At 37.8% G+C, this 12696-nt stretch overlaps 1 protein-coding gene across 1 annotated transcript in view; it reads right to left on the bottom strand.

The window, feature by feature from the left end:
* LOC127689862 (glutamate receptor 4) overlaps positions 1-12696 on the bottom strand; it is a 105886-nt gene that overhangs the window by 28846 nt on the left and 64344 nt on the right. Inside the window, exons 9-10 of the mRNA XM_052189418.1 lie at positions 5258-5628; positions 3019-3217 (exon numbers count right to left, since the gene is read on the bottom strand). Of these exons, the coding sequence (XP_052045378.1) occupies positions 3019-3217; positions 5258-5628 (570 nt within the window). The remainder of the gene's footprint in view (positions 1-3018; positions 3218-5257; positions 5629-12696) is intronic.

Raw genomic sequence — 12696 nt, 5'->3', positions numbered from 1 at the left:
TAAAAAATCAGGGATGGGAAATAGATATGCCGAAGGTAAAAAGTAAAGATGACATAAAAGTAATTTTTCAAATTAGACATGTCAGATCTGCTTGTTTCATTGTTATTATGCAGCAATGCCTGAGAATCTTTCTAATTTAGAGCATCAGTGTCTTAGTTCAAACAATCCTTGGAGTTTTAATGATGCTATCCTCCTTCCTCACACATAAAGTATTTTATATACTTGCACTTAATAGAAAATGTATGTCATGCATTCTAATGGATGTTTAGTTGCTTTCTCTCTGTAAGTGATGTGGGTAGCAGGGCTCGTGTTCTGAGGAGATCTCATCTGTGTTTTGCTTGATAAAATTTTAAGCCCTAAGCTAGTCGTCTACTTCACTTATTCTTCCGTTGTGCTGATGACTGAAGTAGGCAGATGATCCAATTTGTTTTGAAGTGAAACCAATGTGTCTGGGTCACATATGTAAAGTAAAAGCATTTGAACAGCACGGCTTCATGAGTGACATGTAGAATGCTTTAGAAATAGCATCATGGTTATACTTCACATAGTATGCAGGACTCCAAGTATAGCAAGTTTATAATGGTGTGCAGCAAAGGTCCCCTGTACACGGCCCATGCTGCTTTCGCAGCTGATAATAGCAGTACTTTCTTGTGGAGTGCTGTGTGTGGGTCACTCACTGCCTGAAGTGGCTAAGTGGAACTGACAGATGAGCCATTACTGTCCACCTATAAGAAAGCATTTCTGACAAGTACAGGAATGCCCTTCACATCCTGTTTTTTCTGCTTATCAGGCAAATGGTTTTTTAAACCAGGTCACCATGAATGGGTATGGAGGGAGGCAAACAGAGTAGGAAATGAGTCCTTTGTTCGTTTGCTTTTTAAATGAAAAAAACCAAATGTACACAGTCCTCAAAGTGTTCTGCCTGGAAAAATTACTCTGTTGTCCCATTAGCCTTTGGAGTATCCTGCAAAAAGAAATATCCACACTTATGAAAATCTTCCTATTTTCACTAAAACTGAAGGTGAGAAAGAGGGAAAGAAAGAGAAACTTGATAGGGGCTAGGGCTTGTATAGGAAGATGATGGAAGCAGCTTTCCATGTTCCCTCTTGTCTTATTAATATAGCCTCTTAGCTACTTCACCAGTTTTCAGATTTGAATAGGAAAAACAAAGCTTTGTAAACGATTAAGGAGTTAGTCTTTGCATGGTGTGGGCTGCTCAAGAGCTTTATGGTGAGTTGTTGTTTGGGTTTTGAAAGGTTTCAACATGATCTGTCTTTACTCAAGGTTGAATGATGAACCAGCACATAGTGTCATTGAGTGAGCATGATCTGTCACTGCTCAGTGAAAGATGAGTGGCCGCATTCTATTGTGATGCAGATCGGTTTCCAGACAAAAATGAGGAAACTCACCTCTTCATTAAGGTAAGAGAATGCTTGGCTGAATGACTTTGTCTGTACAGTATTGCTAATAAAGTCCTCTGTCATGACAATCACTTAACAATTCAGAAAAATTTGCAAATATTTTTAGAACATTTAGAGTTTTACACAACATTGTCACTAATGCTCAACAATTAGCACAATGCTCATTGTTTTCTTTGCTTTAAGCTTTGAGAGATTTGTTCTTTTAGATTTATGTAAATATTTGTAATATTATATAACCAAAATGAAAATAAAAATTCTCTTCTTAAAAGGTACCTCAGTGAAATATGGGAAAATTTAAAACTAAACACAGAGTATCACATTTGGTTGTGTTTGTTTTCAAGCTAGTGAGAACATTACATATTTAACTCTCTCAGATGCTGTTTAAAAATATGAAACTTAAGCTATCATTGCTCTCAAATAAAAAGCTTAGAAAATAATGAAACATTTCTAACATTCCAAATAATTTACCACCTATTGTCTTCAAACACTTGATATTAAATACAAAATATATTCATTACCAACTATTTAAATATCTATGCAAATGTAACTTTGGCTACCTTTTAATATTTCGTCCCAAATTTAAAAAGTGAGCTGGCAATGCCTATGTGTACACATTGCTAAGTAAGTATTGTAGACCTGAGCAGAGCCAAACCAGCAGGGGTCACAGAAAAGAAGGGGTGTCTGGACATAGGAGAGGGCAAATAGAAAGGGATGTGGAGGGATATGGGGAGGACAGTAGGGGAAAGAGATGGATGGATAAAGACAAAGTATAATAACTCATATGAACAAAAAAATCCCACAGCCAAACCAGTTACTTTTTAAACGTAAACAAACAAAAATAAAACCCAATCTTAAAAAGGTTAAAAACAATTTAACTCCCAAATGGAACAACTGAAAAAGTAAAACCCAACAAAACTGGTGCTTCAGTGATAGAGAGCAGAAGGGACCTCATCCACACATGTTTTCACTTTGAAACATTTTACAGCAAAACAAAAATCACCCAATATAAATCCCACACAGCCTTACAAGATCCCCAAAGCCATCATTGTAGAGTTTCTCAAACAACTGCTAATGAGGTACTTTTCTTGCCAATAGGATTGTGTAAGAAAGAAAACCCATTACTTTGAAAAAAATGAGAGCTACAGAATAGATTACAGACTAATATATTCGGTTCAGAAAACAGCATAGTCTGCCACTGAGGTTTTGGGGGTCTAATTCAGTAAGTTAAACGCAGTCTTTAACAGAAATGTTTCCTTCCTTCTTATATACTTGGCCTCAAAATATTGAACTTGCCTAAAGTAAAACCATCAGAGAATGAGTAACACAGGAGTGTTGGGTAAATCATATTTTATATAACATAACCTTTCTTATCTTTTTACTGTTATTTCTTAGAAAGGCCAGGCTTGCTCTTGCTGTGAAACAATTTTGGCAAGTTAAAATTATGATTATAAAAACCCATGAGGACATATTAAGTACCAAACTCAGCTGTTGCCAATGTGTCTTCTAATCTTTACCAGTTTAGGTCATAACATAATTGTCATAAACATTGTCCAGAATTTGTAACTATGAAGGTGCTGTTATTTTCCCTGTGACTTACTCTGAAGAATTCCTTTGTTGACCCCGAGTCAAGTGTTCCATAGGCAATCTCTGTTTGTTTGGCCAGGTCTTCTGCACTCTCTATGGGGGAAACCATTCTCTCTACTGTCAGGAATGCAGCCAGATTAGCAGTGTAGGATGAGATAATGATGAGTGTGAAGAACCACCAGACGCCGCCAACAATCCGACCTGACAGGGATCTAAGTATGGAGAAGATCACACAGTTTTCCCCTTTCAAACCCAAAAAGAAGAAAGAATTATCACCAATTCTTAGTCATATTTAAAAGCTACAAACTTAGATATTGTGCAATTTTCTGCTAGTCTATTTAATAATAATGTCCTTCACATTATTACTAAAATGTGTCACTGAAGACATGGCAAATTGAATTTATTGTTTTATTGGCAGAAATGCAGAACTTTTCTCTCTGGCAGATAGCAAAGGGAATGCCCAGAGGCCGAGGGGAAGCCCATCTGAGATCTAATAGATGCCATGCAGGCCAGGTTGGAAGACAGAGTCCCAAGTAACTTTTACCTTTGAGTTGAGCAGATATCCTAAAAGTATTTTTTTTTTAAGATTTTTTTGGTTTTTTCGAGACAGAGTTTCTCTGTATAGCCCTGGCTGTCCTGGAGCTCACTCTGTAGACCAGGCTGGCCTCAAACTCAGAAATCCGCCTGCCTCTGCCTCCCAGAGTGCTGGGATTACAGGTGTGCGCCACCACCGCCCGGCCTAAAAGTATTTTTTATGTTGACATAACAATGTCTACTAAGAATGTGCATATGAGTTATAACTCTCAGAAGGAAAGTTTAAATGAAATAAATTTTAAATTTGCAGGAAAGAATGTTAATAATGTATTTTACTCATTCTTACGATGAAGGCATAGGCTCTCTAACTATGTAGTCCAGGTTAGCCTGAGACTATATAGCAAAGTTTTCCTATACTTGGATCAATTCTCCTGCCTCAGCATCCTGAGTGCTGGTATTATTGGTAGGCAAGTCACTATTCATGCCAAATAGTTTTAAATTTTGAAATTACATTTTTTTATTTATGTGTGGGTATGTGCTCATGTTCACTAATGTCATATGTAAGAGGGCAGAGGACAGTTTGAAGAAGTTATTTATTTTCATCTACCAGGTGATTTCTAGCTATTGAACTCAGATCCTTGGGTTTGGTGGCAAGCACCTTTACCCTCTGAGCAATCTCCCTAGTCCTAAACACTTTTTGTTTTGAGTGAAGAGTCACTTGAATTTTTCTATGGTGCCTCAACCTTCTTTGCTAATTTAAATAAGATATTTTATGATTTGAAGCTTGACATTTGCTACATTTTAAACTTAACATTGGCTTAATCTTCATTTCAAAAAACTTGGTATGCCCTGATTCTTCCTACTTGTCTCTGAGTGCCTCTGAGTCTTAAAATTTTAAGCAGGTTTTTGTTATTTTCTGGGATGTCTGAATTTCCGATGCATTGGGTCAAAATGCATCTTCTTTTGGGAACATAGATATGTTTACACACACACACACACACACACACACACACACACACCTGCATCTAAACATATATGTGTTCAAATATAAAATCCAATATTTTGCATATTATAGTTGCTCCGAGGAAGAAACAAAGCATCCTTTGTGTAATGATCTAGAGTTTTGAAGATGCAGTAACTGAGTGGCGCCAAAGGAAGGAAACCACAATCACAACTCCTCATGTACAAACAGAGCTACTAAATTAGCATAGAATTTACATGGTCACATCTTCCCTTTATGCCCAGCTTCTGTATATGTCTTTATGAGAATCCATACACATCTATAACAAACCACACCTATTCATGTTTTTAGAATTCCCACAGCAAAAACTTGCTTCATGTTCCTTGAGTTAAATTCAATATGAATTTTGATGGATGGATCATCATGACGGACAAAGCAACAATTTTTGAAGAGGGGATAGCATGAAAGTGTGTGCTATTCTACAGTTTTGTTAACATTGTCAAGCCACTGGATAAAATCACACTACAGAATAATTTTGGGGAGTGGCAGTGGATTGCATAATGACTTTTCTGTTGAGGAAGTTACTTTCTGTGATGCATACATCTTTTGTAGTAGCTTAGAAGAAATTAGTGATACAAAGGAGGATCTGAGAATTGAAAATTTTCCTGCATTTCAGAAAACGTTCTGACTCCAGGAAAGAAATAGATTGTGGAGAACAATCAGAATTCCAGAGACCTAGTGACGTTTTGATACTCACCTGGGTGAAATGTCACATCCTTGTTGCATAAAGGCACCCAGGGAAAACCAGAGGCTGTTAAAGATGCCAAATTCATTGGGAGGCTGGTCACTAGGTCCTTCCTTCCCATCCTCAGGCTCTTCTGTGTGCCACTCATATGGACTAAACCTACTGACTAAGAACAAGACCACACTGACACCGATGTATGCAAACACTATGCACATCCAGATCTCATAGGCCAGAGGGTCCAAGAAGGAAAACACTCCTGGTTTAGATTTTTGAGGCTTTTTTATCATAATAGAGATTCCTAAACTCATAAAAGGCTTAGAAAAGTCGATGACCTCCTCTCGAACCAACGTGATTGTCAGAGGTGCAATAGCAATCTCTGCTTTCTACAAGAGAAAAGACACATGGAAATATTCAAGTTAGTGGATTTCACGATGCAGTTAGCAGTAATTAACTAAGTTTACCAGTCATGTGCCAACAGTGATTATTTCCAATTACAGGCTAATAAAACATGAAGAGGTTTGATTTCATGAGATATTAAATTGACAAGGCTTTTTATTTTTTGAATTTTTTGTTTGGTTGGTTTAGCTTTTTTGTTATTATTGCTGTTGTTTTGTTTTGTTTTGTCTTTGAGACAGACAGAATTCTTCTGTTGTTTAGGCTGCTCTTGGACTAATGATCTTTACATTTTCCAAGTTCATGGGTACTGCCTGATTATCTGTGTTTATCTGATCAAATAACCCTTGTTCTTTTGACAACATAATAAAACTCAGATCATACACAAAAATATGAAAATTGGCATTTGGTTCTTGTGATATACACATGTTTTTCTTTATCCAGTATTCTTTTAAAACAAGATTTTAGAATACAGAAGCTTTAATTATTAGATATAAAGATCACAAGTCACCCTTTTCAGATTTTTGTGACCCTGAGGTTTTTTTTTTTTTTTCTGTAGTTCTAAAATGGGACTATGTTTTTGTGTGTTTACTTTAATGTGTGACTATAAGTATATACTAAATCCTTAACAGGATGTTTTTGAGCATGTTCTGACAGACTATCTGATGATCAAATATTTTAAATGGCCCATTCCCAGCTCCCTGTCTTGAGAGAACTGAGACACAGTGAGTTTTTCACACTGTGGCAACCCATAGACACAAGTCTGGTAAAATCTACAGCAGAATTACATAAACTGCTCCAAAAAAACTAATGCATGTTCTGAATGACAAATTATAATAGAGTTTTGCTGAATTTAAATGGAAAATAGTCCTCATCGAAACAGAATCAAACACATTGTGATTTAAAGACACATAATTTTTCTGAGAGGATATCATTCTTAAATGATTTATTTATTTTGACGTATGTGCACGTACACACATGAGCAGTTTCCCACAGAGACCTGGTTGGCTGTTGGCTCCTCTGGAGCTGGAGTTCAAGGTGACTCTGAGCTGGAAGTTTCTGACAGTAGTGCTGGAAATCACCTCTGGCATTTCACTTTTGCAAAAGCATCAAGTGCTCTTAAGTGTTGACCTTCCTTATTTTTATTTTTTAGTTTTATCTATAGACAATATTTCTTAAACTCACTGATACATAGCTTCAGGCTTCTAGTTGGGTATAAGGATGCCAGCTCAATACAAAGAATAAAGATTTCTGTGGACCCGGTGTTCTAATGTGCAGAAGGTTGTATGTGCTTTGTCTCATTACTGTTCATTGATACATACATGCTTCTTTTGGAAACTGTATAAGATTTTTATTCTTAAGCAGCATTGGAGTGACAGTAAGGAAATAACTTCTTCACTTCATCACTCACATCATAAGCAATTCTGGTGTTCAGTGAGCTACAAAATGTCCTTCACTCCCTTTGATCAAATAGATACCAATACACACACAAACTCAAAGACAGATAGAAAGAAGAGAGAAAAAAGGATCAAAGGCAGTGCTCTGAGAGTATAAAGCAGGTCCAGATGTATACTAGGTCTTTATGTAAATGAAGTAAGACAATCAATGCTTAGTAATTACAGCAACCATTTGCAAATAGCAAACAAAAACTAATGAGCCCATTGTTTGTATTTTTACTAACAGACTTTGTCAACAAGAAAATGATCATGTTTTGCCTCAAACCCTGCAAACTGGGAATTTGTTTATGTGTTAAGAATAAGAAAGAGAGTTCTTCCTTTCCAATTTGTATCCCTTTGACCTCCTTATGTTGTCGAATTGCCCGAGCTAGTACCTCAAGTACAATATTGAAAAGATAAGGAGAGAGGGGCAGCCTTGTCTGGTCCCTGATTTCAGTGGGATTGCTTCAAGTTTCTCTCCATTTAGTTTGATGCTGGCTACCGGTTTGCTGTATATTGTTTTTACTATGTTTAGGTATGGGCCTTGAATTCCTGTTCTCTCCAAGACTTTAAGCAGGAAAGGATGCTGAATTTTGTCAAATGCTTTTTCAGCATCCAATGAAATGACCATGTGGTTTTGTTCTTTGAGTTTGTTTATGTAGTGGATTGCATTGATGGATTTCCGTATATTGAACCAACCCTGCATTCCCGGGATAAAGCCTACTTGATCATGGTGGATGATCGTTTTGATGTGTTCTTGGATTCGGTTGGCAAGAATTTTATTGAGTGTTTTTGCATCGATGTTCATAAGGGAAATTGGTCTGAAGTTCTCTTTCTTTGTTGGATCTTTGTGTGGCTTTGGTATCAGCGTAATTGTGGCTTCGTAGAAGGAATTGGGTAGTGTTCCTTCTGTTTCTATTTTGTGGAATAGTTTGAAGAGTATTGGTGTTAACTCTTCTTTGAAGGTCTGATAGAATTCTGCACTGAAATCATCTGGTCCTGTGCTTTTTTTGGTTGGAAGACTTTCTATGACTCCTTCTATTTCTTTAGGCATTATGGGACTGTTTAGATAGTCTAGTTGGTCCTGATTTAATTTTGGTATTTGGTATCAAGGAAATTGTCCATTTCCTCCAGATTCTCCAGTTGTGTTGAGTACAGGCTCTTGTAGTAGGATCTGATAATTTTTTGGATTTCCTCAGTTTCCGTTGTTATATCTCCCTTTTCATTTCTAAGTTTGTTAATTTGGATACTTTCGCTGTGCCCTTTGGTCAGTCTGGCTAAGGGTTTATCTATCTTGTTGATTTTCTCAAAGAACCAGCTCCTGGTTTTGTTGATTCTTTGTATGGTTCTCTTTGTTTCTACTTGATTGATTTCAGCCCTGAGTTTGATGATTTGCAGACGACATGATAGACTACCTAAGTGACCCATAAAACTCTACTAGAGAGCTCCTACAGATGATAAACAGCTTCAGCAAAGTGGCAGGTTATAAAATCAACTCAAGCAAATCAGTGGCCTTCCTATACTCAAAGGATAAGCAGGCTGAGAAAGAAATTAGGGAAATGACCCCCTTTACAATAGCCACAAACAGTATAAAATATCTTGGCATGACTCTTACCAAATATGTGAAAGATCTGTATGACAAGAACTTCAAGACTCTGAAGAAGGAAATGGAAGAAGACCTTAAAAAATGGGAAAACCTCCCATGCTCATGGATCGGTAGAATCAATATAGTTAAAATGGCCATTTTGCCAAAAGCAATATACAGATTCAATGCAATACCCATCAAAATCCCAACTCAATTCTTCACAGAGTTAGAAAGAGCAATTATCAAATTCATCTGGAATAACAAAAAACCCAGGATAGCTAAAACTATTCTCAGCAACAAAAGAAAGTCTGGGGGAATCACTATCCCTGACCTCAAGCAATACTACAGAGCAATAGTGTTAAAAACTGCATGGTATTGGTACAGTGACAGGCAGGAGGATCAATGGAACAGGATTGAAGATCCAGAAATGAACCCACACACCTATGGCCACTTGATCCTCGACAAAGAGACTGAAAACATCCAATGGAAAAAAGATAGCCTTTTCAACAAATGGTGCTGGTTCAACTGGAGGTCAGCATGCAGAAGAATGGGAATTGCTCCATCCTTGTCTCCTTGTACTAAGCTCAAATCCAAATGGATCAAGGACCTCCACATAAAGCCAGACACTCTGAAGCTAATAGAAAAGAATCTTGGGAAGACCCTTGAGGACATCGGTACAGGGAGAAAGTTTCTGAACAGAACACCAATAGCATATGCTCTAAGATCAAGAATTGACAAATGGGACCTCATAAAATTACAAAGTTTCTGTAAGGCAAAGGACACCATCAAGAGGACAAATCGGCAACCAACAAATTGGCAAAAGATCTTCCCCAATCCTACATCAGACAGAGGGCTAATATCCAATATATATAAAGAACTCAAGAAGTTAGACTCCAGAAAACCAAACAACCCTATTAAAAATGGGGTACAGAGTTAAACAAAGAATTCTCACCTGAAGAACTCCAGATGGCAGAGAAGCATCTTAAAAAATGCTCAACTTCGTTAGTCACTAGGGAAATGCAAATCAAAACAACCCTGTGATTTCATCTTACACCAGTCAGAATGGCTAAGATTAAAAATTCAGGAGACAGCAGGTGTTGGAGAGGGTGTGGAAAAAGAGGAACACTCCTCCACTGCTGGTGGGGTTGCAAATTGGTACAACCACTCTGGAAATCAGTCTGGCGGTTCCTCCGAAAACTGGGCACCTCACTTCCAGAAGATCCTGCTATACCACTCCTGGGCATATACCCAGAGGATTCCCCACCATGTAATAAGGATACATGCTCTACTATGTTCATAGCAGCCCTATTTATAATTGCCAGATGCTGGAAAGAACCCAGGTATCCCTCAACAGAAGAGTGGATGCAAAAAAAATGTGGTATATCTACACAATGGAGTACTATTCAGTCATTAGAAACAATGAATTCATGAAATTCTTAGGCAAATGGATGGAGCTAGAGAACATCATCCTAAGTCAGGTAACCGAGACTCAAAAGATGAATCATGGTATGCACTCACTAATAAGTGGATATTAACCTAGGAAACTGGAATACCCAAAACATAATCCACACATCAAATGAGGTACAAGAAGAAAGGAAGAGTGGCCCCTTGTTTTGGAAAGACTCAGTGAAGCAGTATTTGGCAAAACCAGAACGGGGAAGTGGGAAGGGGTGGGTGGGAGGACAGGGGAAGAGAAGGGGGCTTACGGGACTTTCGGGGAGTGGGGGGCTAGAAAATGGGAAATCATTTGAAATGTAAATAAAAAATTATATCGAAAAAAAGCACATACTAAAAAAAAAGAATAAGAAAGAGCGAAAAGTCTATATGCTCAAGAATCAAGTATAGACTTTGTACAATCTACAGTAAAAAGTAGCCATCTAAGAGACATGAAGACAGTTCCTTTGAGGACAAGGTATACAAATGAACTGACAGAGATTGCTGTCTTCAACTACTTGGAGATCTGGTGAAAAAACAGCGTGTTGTCACTAAGAACCTCTGTGGCACTTCTTTGCTCTCTGAGCATAACTTCAGGACTTTCTGTTATTCTGATGAGTGTTGCTGGTCTGTCTATCTATCTATCTATCTATCTATCTATCTATCTATCTATCTATCTATCTATCTATCTATCTATCCATCCATCCATCCATCCATCTATGTATCTATCTATCTATCCATCCATCCATCCATCCATCCATCCATCCATCCATCCATCCATCCATCTATCTATCTATCTATCTATCTATCTATCTATCTATCTATCTATCTATCTATCTATCTATCTAACAATCCTCTCTCTATCTACTTTGTCTGTCTACCCACCTATCTTTTTTCCTTCCTTCCTTCCTTCCTTCCTTCCTTCCTTCCTTCCTTCCTTCCTCCCTCCCTCCCTCTTTCTTTCTTTCTTTCTTTCTTTTTTCTTTTTTTCTTTCTTTCTTTCTTTCTTTCTTTCTTTCTTTCTTTCTTTCTTTCTTTCTTTCTTTCTTAATTTATCTACCTATATCTTGTGATGTGTGTGTTTTATAATCTCTCACATAATTTTTTGAAAAATAAGCAATTTCTACCAAATAAAATATAGTCAGAACACTTGTGCAGGAATGATATGGGAATAATAAGAGCTCTAGAGGAGAGATATGTAAAAGATACTCCAGAATATTCACAGGTAGTGTGGTGGTTTATATATTTTGGTCAAGGGAGTGGCACTATTTTGAGGTGTGTCATGTGGGTGTGGTCTTTAAGACCCTTATCTAAACTGTCTGGAACCCTATCTCCTGTTTGCCTTAAAAACAAGATGTTGAACTCTTAGTTCTTCCTGTGCCATGCCTGCCTTGATTCTGTAATGTTTCTGCCTTGATAATGAACTCAAAAGAGCCTGTAAGCCAGCCCCAATTAAATATTCACCTTATAAAAATTGGCTTGGTTATGGTGTCTGTTCCCAGCAGTGAGACTCTAAGACAGACATTCATACCAGGAGTGGGATAGTTTTATGATAGGCCTGACCATGGTTTTGTTTGGAAGAAGGTGAATTTAGGGACTTAGGACTTGGAATTCAGTGAAATGTTTTAAGTGAGACTTAATGGGATATTCTAGTAGCAATATGAAAGACCTTGTTGCTGTGGGTGATCTGAGCTTTGCAGACCTGGCCCAAGAGCTTTCAGTGGAGAAGAATTGCAGTATATGCTGTAGAGACTGTTTTTGTGATATTTTGATGAATGTGGCAGCTTTTTGCTATTTTCTGAAGGGTCTGTCTGAGGCCAAGATGAGGAGTTTAATTGCTGTGAGAAAGTCCCCAAACAGCTTGGTATAAATTGTGCTGTGCATTTACTAAAGTTATCTCTTATGCAGAATGTTTTAATGAAAAGAAGCAAGCTTAGAAAGGAAAATGTAAAATATGGTTCAAATAATAAAGGGGCACCAGAAAGGGAACTGGAGCTGAAACCCGTGTTCAGGAATATTAAATTATATTAAAGGAGTGGTGATCTTGGAGCAAGATCCCACCTAGCAAAGCTTAGGCCCTAGCATGGTGGTACACACCTTTAAACCAAGGAAATAATGCTAAGAAGAGCCCTGAGCTCAAGGACAGCCAGGAACTGAGCATGTTCTAGGTAAAGAAAACCATAAGCACAGGAGTAGTGGTAGACACATTTAACCCCAGCATTCAGGAGACAGAACCACAAATATCTCTGAGTTCAAGGTCAATCCACAGACCAAATTCCAGGACTGCAAATCTTAGGCAATGACTGAGTTGGAAAACAAAAAGCTTGTAATGGAATAAGCAGAGCCATGTTCCAGCCCAAGCAAGCAGTAGAACTCAGCAGCTTTGGCCATGTGGCTCTGGACTTAGAGTCAAGAATATAAGGACTTACTGCGACAACTGATGCTGGGTAGCTGGAGTTTAGAAATTAGTGGTGTTTAAGAAGAGACCAGCATTACTGAGATGAAATTTTCTGGAAAGTATTTTGTGATATCTATCACAAAGAAGCTGTTTCACAGCTGACTGAGGTTTTACCTCACACTACAGCTAGACTTGGTAATGTCTC

Source organism: Apodemus sylvaticus, chromosome 7, assembly GCF_947179515.1.
Source record: "Apodemus sylvaticus chromosome 7, mApoSyl1.1, whole genome shotgun sequence".
NCBI lineage: Eukaryota > Metazoa > Chordata > Mammalia > Rodentia > Muridae > Apodemus > Apodemus sylvaticus.
Note: the sequence above shows the minus strand (reverse complement) of the source record. Positions and strands in the feature narration are given on the sequence as shown.